General features: G+C 38.4%; 1 protein-coding gene across 1 annotated transcript in view; it reads left to right on the plus strand.

Moving 5' to 3' along the window:
- Window positions 1-16,290, plus strand: part of tbc1d22b (TBC1 domain family, member 22B) — an 80,023-nt gene that overhangs the window by 52,202 nt on the left and 11,531 nt on the right. Inside the window, exons 8-11 of the mRNA XM_028796534.2 lie at window positions 4,627-4,741; window positions 9,487-9,593; window positions 14,211-14,286; window positions 15,311-15,438. Coding sequence (XP_028652367.1) covers window positions 4,627-4,741; window positions 9,487-9,593; window positions 14,211-14,286; window positions 15,311-15,438 — 426 coding nt within the window. The remainder of the gene's footprint in view (window positions 1-4,626; window positions 4,742-9,486; window positions 9,594-14,210; window positions 14,287-15,310; window positions 15,439-16,290) is intronic.

Genomic DNA, 16,290 nt, shown 5'->3' on the forward strand with positions numbered 1-16,290 from the left:
TTCACAATCACGTTCTTTCAGTCACTACCCATAGCTCATGACCATAGGTGAGGGTAGGAACATAGATTGACTGGTGAATTGAGAGCTTTGCCTTATGGCTCAGCTCCTTTTTCACCACGACAGACCGATGCAGAGCCTGCATCACTGCGGATGCCGCACCGATCCGCCTGTTGATCTCACGCTCCATTCTTCCCTCACTCGTGAACAAGACTCCTCCACTTGGGGCAGGATCTCGCTCAACAACCCTGAGAGGGTACTCCACCCTTTTCCGGCTGAGGACCATGGTCTCGGATTTGGAGGTGCTGATTCCAATCCCAGCCCCTACACACTCAGCTGTGAACCAATCCAGAGAGAGCTGAAGATCACGGCCTGATGAAGCAAACAGGACAATGTCATCTGCAAAAAGCAGTGACCCAATCATGAGTCCACCTAACCGGACCCCCTCAATGCCCTGGCTGCGCCTATAAATTCTGTCCATAAAAGTTATGAACAGAATCGGTGACAAAGGGCAGCCATGGCGGAGTCCAACTCTCACTGGAAATGGGTTTGACATACTGCCGGCAATGCGGATCAAGCTCTGACACCGGTTGTATAGGGACCGAACAGCCCTTATCAGGGGGTCCGGTACCCCATACTCTTGAGTACCCCCCACAGGATTCCTTGAGGAACACGGTCGAACGCCTTTTCCAAGTCCACAAAACACATGTAGACTGGTTGGGCAAACTCCCATGCACCCTCCATGACCTTGCTAAGGGTGTAGAGCTGGTCCACTGTTCCGTGATCAGGATGAATCCGAGGTTCGACTATCTGACGGACCCTCCTCTCCAGGACCCCCGAATAGACTTTTCCAAGGAGGCTGAGGAGTGTGATCCCTCTGTAGTTGGAACACACCCTCTAGTCCCCCTTCTTAAAGAGGGGACCACCACCCCGGTCTGCCAATCCAGAGGCACTGTCCCTGATGTCCATGCGATGTTGCAGAGGCGTGTCAACCAAGACAGACCTACAACATCCAGAGCCTTGAGGAACTCCGGGCGTATCTCATCTACCCCCGGGGCCCTGCCACCAAGGAGTTTTTTGACCACCTCGGTGACCTCAGTCCCAGAGATGGGGGAGCCCACCTCCGAGTCCCCAGGCTGTGCTTCGTCATTGGAAGGCATGTTAGTGGGATTGAGGAGGTCTTCGAAGTACTCCCCCCACTGACCCACAACGTGTCGAGTCGATGTCAGCAGCGCACCATCCCCACCATATACAGTGTTGACACTGCACTGCTTCCCCCTCCTGAGACGCCGAATGGTGGACCAGAATCTCCTTGAAGCCGTCCGAAAGTCGTTCTCCATGGCCTCTCCAAACTCCTCCCACGCCAGAGTTTTTGCCTCAGCAACCACCGAAGCCGCATTCCGCTTGGCCTGCCGGTACCTATTAGCTGCCTGTAGGACCACCAACGGATTCGGGGATTGCCGCCACAACAGGCACCGACCACCTTACAGCCACAGCTCCGGTCAGCCGCCTCAACAATAGAGGCACGGAACATGGCCCATTCGGAGTCAATGTCCCCCACCTCCCTTGGGACGTGGTCAAAGTTCTGCCGGAGGTGGGAGTTGAAGCTGCTTCTGACAGGGGACTCTGCCAGATGTTCCCAGCAGACCCTCACACGTTTGGGCCTACCAGGCCTGACCGCCATCCTCCCCCACCATCGAACCCTACTCACCACCAGGTAGTGATCAGTTTACAGCTCCGCCCCTCTCTTCACCCGAGTGTCCAAGACATGTGGCCATAAGTCCGAATACACAACCACAAAGTCGATCATCGAACTGAGGGCTAGGGTGTTCTGGTGCCAAGTGCACATATGAACACCCCTATGCTTGAACATGGTGTTTGTTATGGACAATGTGTGACGAGCACAGAAGTCCAATAACAAAACACCACTCGGGTTCAGATCGGGGGGGTGAGGCGGGCATTCCTCTCAATCACGCCCTTCCAGGTCTTACTGTCATTGCCCACGTGAGCATTGAAGTCTCCCAGCAGAACAAGGGAGTCCTCAGAAGGTATGCCCTCTAGCACCCCCTCCAGGGACTCCAAAAGGGGTGGGTATTCCAAACTGCTATTCAGCGCATACGCACAAACAACAGTTAGGACCCGTCCCCCCACCTGAAGGCAGAGGGAGGCTACCCTCTCGTCCACCAGTGTAAACCCCAATGAACAGGCTCCAAGTTGGGGGGTACTAAGTATGCCCACACCTGCTCGGTGCCTCTCACCGGGGGCGGTAGAGAGTCCAGCCCCTCTCAAGGAAATTGGTTCCAGAGTCCAAACTGTGTGTCGAGGTGAGCCCGACTATATCTAGCCGGAACTTCTCGACCTTGCGCACTAGCTCAGGCTCCTTCCCCTTCAGAGAGGTGATATTCCACGTCCCAAGAGCCAGCTTCTGTAGCCGAGGATCAGACCGCCAAGGACCCCGCCTTTGGCCACCACCCAACTCACACTGCACCCAACCTCCTTGGCCCCTCCCATAGGTGGTGAGCCCATGGGAAGAGCATATATTTTATGAGAATCTGAATCTGCAAAGAATATGAGACAAGCAAGCTTATTTATATTCACGAGTTTTATGTTTCCATTCTTGATTGTGTTGAAAGACGTGAGAAATTCTTTGGCCTTTTAAAAAACATTTTCTAAATTCATATGTGTAGTTTTCTTTCCAGTTTTTTCCACTCTCTTGGTAATTTAGTTCAGCTTGACAGTGAGGTAGTCACCCTCACCAGCTATTTACTGTATTCCAAAGCCATCTTACTGCAAGGCTGAGGGAGAACAGTAGCCATCCTTGCTACTCATACCAGGGACTACCACTGTTAAATAAATGCTCCTTCCAAAAATATTTTTATACGTTACTTACCCCATGTATTTTGAAGTTATGGCTGTAAAAAAAAGAAACGTAATCTCATATTTTCTTTCAAAGTGGAGATAAAATTTGTCATGATACAAACTAATAGTGACCAATGCTGTACAGCGACGAATGATATGAAAACAAACATCCATGGAAAAAGTATAGTCCACATATTTGCTAAAATATTGTTAAATATGTACTGTACTTCTGAAATTATCAGCACACATCATAAACGGGGAAAAATAAAGCCTCAGGGGAGTGGCTGTTTGAATTAAAGTCTTGCCTCCCCTCCCACATTCATTGGGCAAGAGTCCTGCCTTTAGTTTAAAAAGTATTTCCCAAGATGCATTAGTTTCCTCTTTATGATGTGTGCTGCTTATTCCAGAAATGTATGTTTAGCAGTATTTAGCAAAAAAAAAAAAAAGCATGCGTCTTACATGTTTTGAACATACAAATGGATAGCTGACATAGTTTATGAGACACAAGTTGTTTGTTTGTTTGTTTGTTTGTTTGTTTATTTTTTCTTCTTTCCAAGGATGTTTTTCACATGATTTACCATTGTATAGTATTGGTCACCATTTGGTGCTATTACATCATAAACATTTTTCTTTATGTCCTGCATGAAAATATGTGATTGCATTTTTTTCTCAGCCATCACTACAAGCTACGTAAGGTAAGTAACTTACAAAAAAACAACTTTTTTAGTGGCGTATTCCTTTACTAAGCAGATTTCAGGTATTTAACCATATGAGTAAAGTGAGAGAAACGTTTCTTTTAAGCTCTTTATATGAGATATATAGAAGCTTTCAGATTATTATTTACTGATCTGATGCATTTAGATTTTGTCCAGATAAACAGTGTGTTTATTTTTTGTTGTCTGCATATTTGTTTTATGTTTAAACATTTTGCAGAAGCAGATTTTCATAGGTGGCTTTCATGACTACACACTGGACTAAACAGTTTCACTCATTGTACAGATTTGCTGTACAGAAACCACAGCACAGTAGTTTACTTTCTTAATCGTTGAGCATAACTAAATGTGAAATGATTTTGTTGTCTCATATTTGGAAGTGTGGGCTATTGGCTGTGGTTTGTATTGTTAAATCACAAAGTTACAGAATTTGTCCCCATATCCAACTTGCTGTGTGACCCTGAGAAAATCATTTAATCTATTTGTGCTTCATTAGTTTAAAAATCCTTTTGGGTGGCAACAAGAGCAATAGTATTAATAATCCTCTATTTGTCAGTGTGTTCACCTTAAGACCATTTATTCTACTTTACTGCTTATAAATACTATAGGCATGACTTGGCCCAACAGTGGAGAAAGGGCACCTCATTTGATTCAGTAGATAAAGAAAAGGCAACTGTCTTGGTGCTTCTAATTCTGCATGATTAAGGACTTACTGTATATTTAAAGGCCCTGAGAATATATTCTGAAGGTAAAATTGGTATTAAAAAAAAAAAAAAAGACATTCCCTTCAAACAATGGATGTAATTTTCCAAGTGGCTTATTAATTCCATCTCATATAGAAAGGTGGCCAACTGGTTTGAAGTACCTAACTAAAAAAAGTGCAATGATTTCAGTTCAGTTCCCACCACTGACCAACCTGCGCATGCCCCTCAACCTGCCAATGAAATGGATGAAGGAAATTTCTGTGTGGTAGTTTCATGTGCTGTTCCTGTAAATCACGATGTTCATTTTCTAAAAGCAGTGTATAAAATAAAGTTTGTTAATTTGATCTGTACAGATCTTTGAACGCATTCTATTTATTTGGGCCATCCGTCATCCTGCAAGTGGCTATGTCCAGGGGATCAATGACCTGGTCACTCCCTTCTTTGTGGTGTTTCTCTCCGAGTTTGTAGGTGAGTGATCACTTTTTCTTATGCTATGCTTTTTGGTCTTTGTGATAAAATCCATCCATCCATCCATTGTCCAACCCGCTGAATCCGAACACAGGGTCACGGGGGTCTGCTGGAGCCAATCCCAGCCAACACAGGGCACAAGGCAGGAACCAATCCTGGGCAGGGTGCCAACCGACCACAGGTGATAAAATCTGTTTTTAAAAATAATTTCCATACAATATGCTAAGATGTTTAAGAGAAATACACTTATCGTGTGTTTGGCTGTGTTTTGTTATGGAATATTTAGTCTTTAAATGAAAGTTAATTTTCTTGTCTGTGGTGTTTTCAACATTCTTGCTATTGAAGAAAATGCTTTTGTTTAGTACTATTGTATTCTATTACTTGTGATTTCTGTTTCCATCAAATAAAGGACACTTACGTACTGTTAATACTGCTGTTTTGTTTATGTGAATGAGCATCTTAATCACCAGCCATTTAACGACCATTTTCCAGGTTGGCTGTTTGCTACTCACTTAAACTTTATTTCTTGTACTCCTTGTGGTCCTGAACCACATGAATGAGATAGTACTTTGGTAATATAGTATTCTTTAAAATAAAATTATGCAGAACAGGAGTTATGTAAATTAGATACTAGTATGAAAAGGCTCAATTGTAAAAATGTTGTTTCAAAGACAGATACTTTTGATAGGTATCTTACTTTAACAAGTTCACTTCATTTTTGTTATTTCAGAAAAGTTTTTTGCTGGCTCAAGGTATCGCATAAAGTGATATATTGTGGCACAATAGTCAAAATGCACTTTGTTTGTGAACTTATTATTCAGTTCTGTTTTAGTTTAATGTTGTATCTTTAATTTACCAGTATTAATATCTGTAAAAAAAAAAAAATGCTCACAATTTTGACTCGGGAGGAACAAGAAAAAGAAAAGTACTCATTGCGAGTATAGGTATAGAGAATGGTCTTAGGTCAGGAGGGCTGCAATATGTGGAATGATGCCATGTAGTTCAAAATCTATAAAAACTGTGTCTTCATTAAATACATAAAGCACAGAGCGAAGAACGAACAAAAAGGGAGCTAAAGAAGTTCAAAGTAAACAAATCTGTATATTCTTGGAAGTGCACACAACACTATAGATCAGTAGGACATAGTGGTCCTGCCATTCCTGGAGATTGATTGGACAAGTGGTCAGTTATTAACTTGCAGACAGATGCTCAGCTTTGATGACTGCTACCCAATCCATAATATCAACTGCTATTTTTTTCCACTTGCTTTGCACATTATTAAAAGCAAAGCTTTAGACGCTTTTCCCTTCTTATATTTATTCTTTTTTGGGTGGGAGGGGCTTGCAAAGCATACTTGGAAAGTTGCTGTCAATAACTGAATCGATTCTGAGATTTATCTGTGTACTAACCAAGCTGATGGGAAGCAAGGAAGGCTTTTGTTGAAATCAATTGCAATGAATGATTCCTTTAATCGTCACACAGATGAAAGACAAAAGGGCTTGTCTTACTGAGCAGTAGGTAGCTGACTGGTGTACTACAGGTCAGATAAGAAATGCTGAGCTATTTGGTCCTGTTGAGAATTAGGTGGCCTTTAAATAAAGGGAGTAGTGTTTGGTTGGGGAAAACAAAGCTTGCAAATCAAGCTTTCGATAAAATATTCTGCTCTGTTTTGAACAGTAATCGCTGTCACTGTGGCCTTATCTTAAGATGCCAATAACGACAAAGCCTTTAGATTGCTTGGATAATTTCAACTCCTTTGAGTCACCTGAGTAATGTGAATAATGTTTAACACTTCAGAAGATCATAGGTTTTCCCATAGAAGAAACTATACTTCTAAAATTTTGTAGTCTTCATTCAGTTAGTTTGATCTATCGTATATACACAAAAATAAAGTTTATTAATAGTAAATAATTACACTTAAATTTACTCTTTTACACATTTACAAAATAGTCTTGTTGTCCTGATTCTGGTGTGCATGGTAAGTTAATTGGTGATGCTAAATTAGCCCAGTATGAGAGCATGTGCATGATGGTGTTCTAAACTGGACTAGCATTTCTTCTGTTGTTACTTCTGCCTTGTTCCTAATGTTGTAATAGAATAAGATAAAGAAATGAATGAATCTAGCCCTAGGATCCTTTTAAAGTGGCCCTCTTCATTAAAATATATAATTTTTAATGTTCAAGTTATATATAGCCTGCAATGGTTGTTAGTTCTCTCAGGCAACCCTTTAAAGTGCATTTTATATAAAGATTGCATATGTATATAGTTTAACTGGATTGCATTTACTAATGTGTCTCCAGTGTTCACATCATGCCCTGATACAGATCAGATGAACTCCCCCCACACACACTGCAACTCATGGTTTGGTGATCACTTGCATTTATCTGCAGAGCACAGTGCATTTCAGCTGCTAACCTGTAATTAGAATGGGAACAGGTTTCTCGTAATGAAGCAGGAAGAAAAAGTAAAAAGAAAATGACAGGCCTCGCTAGCAATGAGAGCTTCAGTGTTTGGGCAAATGCGAAAATTTCACTGTCTCCTGAAATAAATGGTGGGTCAGCTTACCTTTTAGAAGCGTACAGGAGTCAGCACTAGCCACCCTTTTCCAGGTTACCTGACTGCTGCCACCACTCTACACAATTCTTTTGCCTTTTCTGCTGACTGGATTGTTATATGTGGAGAGAAATCGCATTTGCTTTTCCAGTCATACAATATATAAATGTGGACATTACTGATATGAAAGCTCCAGTACTGAATCGAGAGGTTACAAAAGTACCTAATTTAATTGAGTTAGAAAAAAATGTCTGCAGTGAATAATTCTAGATTTTAAAAATTACTTTGGATTTTTTTATTTTAAGAAATACTTAATAATTTAATGCTTAATTTAGAATTTGTTGTTACCAAAAATATCTGCGTTGACAAAGTTAGTTTTATGTTAAAATTAGGACATTCAAGCACTAGTAAAAATAATTTTTATGTAATTGAAGCATAGAGACCATTTTTGAAATGACCTATTGATTGTCTGTAATGCTTTAAAGAAACATTGACAGCATCATAGCCATAGCAAAAAATCAGCTATTTTAAATAAACATTATATTCAAAAACAGTCACCTTTGTCAAGTCTGCAGCAAAATTAAAAGAGGGTAAATATCTTGTAATATCTTGTAGCCTGTACAGAGGGCCTCACATATTCTCGTGGTACACTGGAGGACCTTGGGGAACCGCTTTTTTAAACTATACCACAGTACAGTGTAGATGGTATTTTGCTGAGTAGGTCAGATTGCAATCAGAAGCCACCTAGTGTCATCAAGGATCCTGTTATCATTAAAGGCCCTGTTATACAATTGTGCACATATGTGGGAAATGTGTTTGCGCAGTGAATGGTTCTAAGAGTGCATCTCTACTATGTCGGATTCTATATGCTATAGAAGAAAATCATCATGTCAAATCACTGAATAGCCAGTGAATGATGTGATTTATTAGACAGTAAATGATGCTAAGCTACATCTGCCTCCTCATGTTATCCTCATTCTGACATTTAGTCTTGTGAAAGAGTTTGTGCTCTGCCTGATCACAGCAACAGCATAGCATTACAGTGAATCTGGAGAGTCTTTGGAAGTCAAAACCACCACCCCACTTTTTAAAGGAGGATGCCTTACTGATGTGTGGCAGACTTTACTGGGGATCAGTCCTTCTCCCTGATCCATATTCCCTATGTTCATTATTCATTGTTTGGCTCTCATAGAAATGGAATAGGGTTGCTTGTGTGTTGCTAGGGAAACAGCAGAGTTTCCGTCTCTATTCGGATTCTGTCTGGTATGAAAGAAGTGTAGTTGCTAGCAGCAGTTTCTGCAAAGAGGGTAGGTCTTGACCTGGAGTTGTCTTGCAGCTGCCGGTTTTCATAGGTAAATGTTACATTTAGACAGTAGCCTGTTGCTCTTGACTTTCTATTGTAGAAATATATTGTACCCTAAAGCTGCAATGGTAGATGAAAATAAGCTTGTTTAAGTTTTAAACTAAGAATAGTTTGAAATTGGAAGTTAACACCCTGAAAAATGTGAGCTGCGGAAATCAATATGAAACTGTTCTCAGATTTTTGGAAATCCTTATCCTTCAGATATCCTTTAGCTTACATATGAAGAAGAAAGACAGAGCAAAATAAAGCCATTCAGTTCATGTCATGTCTTTACATTAGACTCTGCTTTATGGCAGTCTAAGTATAGAAAACTATCCCAGGTCACACTCACCTTTGGTTCAGCTTCTTTAGTGGAGCACGTCAGCTAATAACATAATTCTTGACATTCTTAAATGTTTAATTTTGCATGTATGGTTAAAAGGGCATTTTTTGGATCAGTAAAAAGTTCACGCTGAAGTTGTTTGAGTTTTATATCATATATTGGTCAGTGGCTGATCTAAAAACATAATTATGAATACTACAGACTATAGCTGCTTTGTGTGAGTGTGAGGTGTTGACAGGAATGAGTCATCCAACTAGAGTCAGATCGTTATTTGAATTTGTACAGCTCATCTACCAAGGAGATTTAAAATAAACCATTTATAGCCCAGTTCTGTCTCGCTGGTAAAATAACAATGGAAATGTTAAAACTAGTGAAGCTTCTCTTGTTACTTGATTAATACATGTTGTAACGTGAACTGTCAACGCAAATAACAATTGCTTTCCATGGTTATTGCCTCATCCCTCTAAGCACTTGCCACTTTCTGATTCTGCAGTGTGTGTCTTACAGAGGAAGATGTGGAGAATTTTGATTTCACACAACTGCCTGAAATTGTGCAAAGAAACATTGAAGCTGACAGTTTCTGGTGTATGAGCAAGCTGTTGGATGGAATACAGGTAATATGGCAAAATCAATGAATTGGATAAATGTAATAGAAGTTACTGGGTTAAGGTAGTGAGAGTAATACAAACATGCTAAGAGAAGTTAAATATCAGTTTGTTGATTTTTTGAGATACATTCTACTCAAGAACTGCTTAATTTGAAATGTGTAATGCATGTGATATATCTTATAGTATAGGGGATAATGCATGTATACATGTATTATTAAACTGAATGATTAGTTACATGTAATATTACCAAACCGGATGATGAAATACATGTTACAATTTTGAACTGATTGAAACTTTCATTTATATATATTTTGCCTCATGGCAAAATGTCAAAATTGTGAAGTGTAATGCATAATAACTGAGCTAGCTGATGAGTACATGCAAAATTAATAAAATGGCTAATGGGATCTCTGTAATACAAATTATCTGGCCATTGTGAAACATGGGACTTAACTGACTTTTATAATAATTAATCTCTGTTTGGCAGAAGAAATTCAGATTTATGCAAAATGTTTAAGTGAGCAGAATGGAGGCACTGTTGTTAGTGATGCTGTATCGTAGGTCCAATTATTGGTGTGTATTTTACATGTTCCCCTGCTGTCTGTATGAGTTTTTCTGCATGGACTCTTGATTTTCATTCCATATCCTACAGATTTGCGTTATGTTAATTGGCAACTCAGAGGTTGTGATGGACTGGTGCCATGTCCAAGGTTAGTTGCTAGTTTGTGCCTGATGTTGCAGAGGCAGGCTTGTCCCCTCAGATTAAATTGAAGATCTTATATTCAGTTTTTCAGAACTTTATATAATATTTGGTACTGTTATGACTGCAAGGAGTTTAAGCAAAGTATAAACAAAATCAGAGTAAACTAATGATAGGTAAGTTTAGGAAAAAGCTTTTAGAACTCAGAGTTAGAAAATGTAAACAGGTTCTTTTATTTTTAGTTTTATTTGGTTTCAAGAATTGATACATTGCCAATACCATTAAGTCACAAAATACTTCCATTTATGTACTAAACATATTTAAGTCACGTTTAAATCCCTTTTTCCAACCAAGGAAAAATACACATTGTCGATTATAAATGCAAAGTAATGATATACATACATACAGGTAAAAGACAGAAATAGATGACATGAGATCATGCAGGTGTTAACAGTGCTAATTCAAAACAATCTTAAGTACTGCCATATACAGAAAAGTTTAATTTGTTCCTTGTGAAGTTGTATATTTACATAACATTGTTTTTCTCACTGCAGTATAGAAGCTGGGTTAGGGCTCTTGCAATTAAGACAAATGTGGCATTTGGCTATTACTGTTGGTAACAGCCTTCACTCTACAGAGTTCCCTTCAGTGTTACCCAAAAGTAGGAGGACTGGGGTATAACCTGAATGTGACCCTTTTTGTTAACTAAGAAAAAAAATTGTTATCCGGAAAGCTTGTTTCAGAAGGCATAACCTGAACATGTGGAAGTGAACAGTTGGCGGCATCTTTCACAGATAGGGTTTCACCCCTGGTATGATTTTGGCCAGAGTAAATCGAAACATGTTTGTGCAATGATCGGTCTAATCATTCTACTCTGCACTTCTTCTAATACTGCTATTTTTTCCCTAGTTTGTGCAGTGATCAGTCTAATCATTCTTCTCTGCACTTCTTCTAATACTGCTATTTTTTCCCTACTGTGGAGACCAAAACTGCCTACAGTACTATAGGTGGGGCCTAACTATTGTGTTGTATAGCTTACTCATAAACTTCCTTGACATGAACTGTACATTGTGCTATGTAACCTAACATCCTATTAGCATCTTCTTTATACTTCCAAGATGTGGACAGTTGTCAGTCCACAATGACTTCTAGGTCCTATGCAAAAGGTGTACTTTCGAGTTTCAAACCTCTCATTGTGTATTCAGATCTAACCTTTTTATTTGTTATGTATTATACTTCATATTTACTTACATTAAATTTCATCTGCTACAAATCTGCTCAATTCTGCATTACGCCCAGGTATCTAATGATTTGACTAATTCTATACTAGCTACCATTTCACCTGGTATCATCTGCAGCCTTAACCATCTTGTTATTTATAATCCTTCCATGTCTATATATTTAAAAGAGTGTTGATTAGTTCCTCTTGTCACAACCCGTTGTTCCTGGTGTTTTAAGCCAATTTTGCACCCATCTAGACACTATGCCTTAATTTACCACTTATTTTAGTCTGATCGGTAGCAACATGGGTGGGCCCTTATTAGATGCTTTCTGAAAATCAAAGTGAATAATATCATATTCCCCTCTCTGATCATATATACTTTTGTTGATTCCACTTGGAATACCAGGATATTAGTGAAATGCCATCTTTCCTGTCTGCTCCATATCTTGTTACATGATGCTCAATCTGTTAGTCAGTCATTTTCTAACCCGCTTAGTCATGAACAGGGTCGCGGGGGTTGCTGGAGCCTATCCCATCTAACGTTGGGCGCAAGGCAGGAACAAACTGATGCCTATCAATGAATGGAAATTGTCAAAAATTAAAATTGCATGCAGGGGAATTCATGGCAAATAATGTGCTCATGCACAAATTGATTTTAAAAGTTGTAATCTCCTAGTGTTTATCCATTATTTGTAATGAATGTTAAAGCAAAGAACATAGGTCAATTGCATAAAGCAATGTATCGTCTGCCTTAAAAATGCTTTTCATTCACATCCATTTCTCAGGGTTGGCTGGATCCATAGTTGCTTATGCAAACAAATGACAAAGAATCAGACATTAAAGGGTGTTCCCCCCTTGTTATGTTCCACATCCTAGAGGGAAGAAATAAGACCTTGGATTGTATATTTGAACTGGAGCTTTAGAGTCTGTACAAAAATTTAATCCATTTGGATATATTAAGGCCAACCCCATTGCCAAAAAAGCCTCAGGATCAGGATGTAGATAAAGTTTATATTACATTAAACATCATCACGTTGAGAATGGTTGCCTATTTTATTAACCTGGTGTAATCATAAGAATTGTAGAAGGAAAGCAGTACTAGTTCATTTGCATACTCCTTAACCAGTACCAGATTTAGAGAGGAAGTTAGTCTGTATGATTTTCTGTCTGAATTTGAGATTTTGGAAAGTGTTAGTGGTTGATCCAAGTCATTTATATAGGAATTCTGCAGTTTACTATGTCTTGATTATAAAAACTGTATATCTAAGCTTATTTTCATTATATTTAGAAGAGTGATGATATGTAATACTCTTGATGAAAATATTTTTCCGTTTGATCTATAGTTTGTGAACATGCAATGTATTAATGTCTGCAGTAATATTTATTCAGCTAATAATTACTTGCCATTTGAGAATGTTAATATTATGTATGACATCCTTTAGCCGTGAAGTGTTTAGTTTCTTTTGTATTCAAAAGTTCGAGTGGAGTAGGTGATTATGTGTGTTCCGCTATTCCTCATTAAATTTCAAGATGAAATCATAGTTTAGCCATCTTTCTGGTTTGTGTTTTACTAGTATGTAAACAATAAAGATATTTTTGACATAGGGAATGTGACTTTAGAAGGTACTATGTTGTTACTAGTTTTGGAGCAGTTTTCATATAGAAAGATAGCTTATTTCACTGCTTGGAAACAAGAGAGGAGATTAAGTTTAATGAAGAGGCACACAATGATGGTTTACCTAATTCAGCTAATGGCATGTAGATATTATTACTAGCTGTAATAAGCAAGTTAGTTCATACCCTTTGGGTAGTACTAGTGAAATAGCTAGTAGGTCATATTTTATATTAACTGAAGTTGCATAACTGAATGAATGTTAGAAATGTAAATGAGTCAGCTTATGAGATACATTGAAATCTGTTCCCTTTTTCTAATTTTCTGCATTATTGAATATTAGTCACAGTGAATTTGGCTAGATCTCTACCTGGGTTATAAATGTGTACCGAGGAGAGTTGGAGAAAAAAGTGAAACTAAGTTTGGTCCTTTTCTTTTTCCAAACTATAGGTATTATAAAGTTCTTTTCTCAGGCTTATCAGGTCTGATTTAGAGTAAGCACTGTCCAGTAAAAATCTGACCTTAACCTTTGTTAGGGACATTTTTGCACATGGGTTCTTAGCAGCACCTCATGCCACTATCAAATGAACATGTTTTTTTTTAAAAAAAAAAAAACAGGTGTCAACATGAGTGGACATTAATTTACTATTTCTGTATTAAAAGTCTTATATTTTGCAACAAATATAGACAGAACTTTAGAACAGATCTCTCCTGTATAACATTAAGATGTAAAGTAAGCATGTGACACAAGTAGTCAATGCATAAAAACCCAGATATGTCAACAGAGCTGAAGTACTTCTGTTGGCCAAAATATTACCTTTACCCTTTAAAAGACTGGGTAGTAACTAGTGAAAATATCAAGTTTTGATTACTTCTGAAACTGGGACAACCACAAAAGGCATATACTTCGTCTGAGACTGCATTTGTGAAGTAATACAAAATAGTTACCTGATGGAATATGGATGTTGTTAGTTAACTGACATGGAATAAACTATTCAACTGAGATTACCTTTTAGAATGCATTGTGTGATTTAACTAATAAAATGAAGAACTGTACTTCTATATAATTTTTGCTTTGTTTATTCATAGGACAACTACACATTTGCCCAACCAGGAATTCAAACTAAAGTGAAAGCTCTGGAAGAACTTGTAAGCCGCATTGATGGTGAGTTTTTGGAATTTTATGCAAAAAATAAACTAATGAATGAAATTGGAAAATTATATAATGTTGAAGCCCAGTAATGTCTAGAGTACTACCCCAAAAATATTATAATTATATATAATTTTTTTTTGTTACTTTATCCCATATAATTTGTAGTTATGGCTAAGAAAAAAATAAAATCTCATGTTTTCATGCAGAATGAGAGGAAAACGCTTATAATGTAGCCTAATGGTGACCCCTGCTGCACAATGGCAAACAATGTGAAATATGTCCATGAAAAAGAGAAAAAAATTCTCACATTACTCACGTCGTATTAATCCACATGTCTGTTATCTAGTTGTTGGATCAAAATAAGCAAAATTCATGCTTTTTTTTGCTTAACTATTATTGGAAAGTACTTCTGGAAAAAACCATGTAAATCATAAACAGGAATACCTCACTCCTGTATTCTGTGTTTATGAGTTGAAGGGAGGACACTTGACAAATGAAAGAGAGGGAAACGTGGGGTTTTCACATTTTTAGCATACAACTCAATAACAAACATTTGGATTATATACGACACGAGTAAAATGACTTCTGATAATGTACATTTTTCACATCATTTGCTGTTGTGTGTCACGGGTCACCATTAGGCTCCATCGTATACTTTTTTTTTTCTCTTGTTCTCCATGAAAACATGAGGTTAATTTTTTTTTCTTGGCCATCTCTATAAACTACATGGTATAAGTAACATATAACAAGTCTCATGTTTGGGTGGAATATTCCCTTAAGGCCCAATATTGGCCAAGTTTAAAAGGGTTCCAAAGTTGTAAGGAAAGGAAAAGCTGTTTCTCAGTATCTAGAAATCAGGTTTCCCCTGTATCATGGAAGGAGAAAGACTCAGGTTGATCACTGTGAGCACTAAGCACCGCAGCAAAGAAACCCTTCTAACTGGGATGATTCATGTTTAAAGGCTTTTCTCGTAATATATTGGTTAATAAATATATATTTATTCATAGTGATTCTGAATTTTATGTTTGGTTTCCAGAGCAGGTCCACAATCATTTCTTAAAGTATGAGGTAGAATACTTGCAGTTTGCCTTCCGCTGGATGAATAACCTCCTAATGAGAGAATTACCCCTGCGCTGCACTATACGCTTGTGGGATACCTATAAGGTAATATGTACTATTTGCTGCTTTCTGTCCTATACCCACTATGCCTATAAACCTATGTATGGGTGATTAACAGGAATAATTGTGGGGTACATATGCTTTATGAGCATCTTAAATTTCATGGCTTTCAATGAAGCTCCCAATATTTTTGCTTTGTGCCCTCCTGCACCATAACCTATCTTCTTTTTTGGGAGGAGCAATAATATTGATCTCCGGTTTTCGATGGATCTTGACGTTTTAGGGTCCCCTGATATTGAAAACATAGATATCTCGATGATGGGTGTGTGTATGTCTGTCTATGTGTCACAGTTTCTTGAGGACAGTCTGGAGCTAAAACGGCTGGACAGAGAAATACCAAACTCGAAACGTGTGCTTCTTATGAGATGCCTATGTGTTGATTAGTTTTTGAGACAAATTGTGCAAGTGAAAGAGGCACACTAGGTGAACCCTCAAATACTATAATTCTGCAGTTAATTTTGAATTCTTCTTGTCAGTTGCTCTCTTAATGACCTATTTTGTGATCAGAAAGATCAGAATCAGAGCAGTAAATACAGTAATCCCTCCTCTGGAACGCAACCCCCGCGAAAGGTGAAAATCCACGAAGTAGAAACCATATGTTTATATGGTTATTTTTATATTGTCATGCTTGGGTCACAGATTTGCACAGAAACACAGGAGGTTGTAGAGAGACAGGAACTTTATTCAAACACTGCAAACAAACATTTGTCTCTTTTTCAAAAGTTTAAACTGTGCTCCATGACAAGACAGATGACAGTTCCGTCTCACAATTAAAAGAATGCAAACATATCTTCCTCTTCAAAGGAGTGTGTTTCAGGAGCAGAGAATGTCAGAGAG

This window comes from Erpetoichthys calabaricus, chromosome 3, assembly GCF_900747795.2.
Source record: "Erpetoichthys calabaricus chromosome 3, fErpCal1.3, whole genome shotgun sequence".
NCBI classification, from domain to species: Eukaryota; Metazoa; Chordata; class Cladistia; order Polypteriformes; family Polypteridae; genus Erpetoichthys; species Erpetoichthys calabaricus.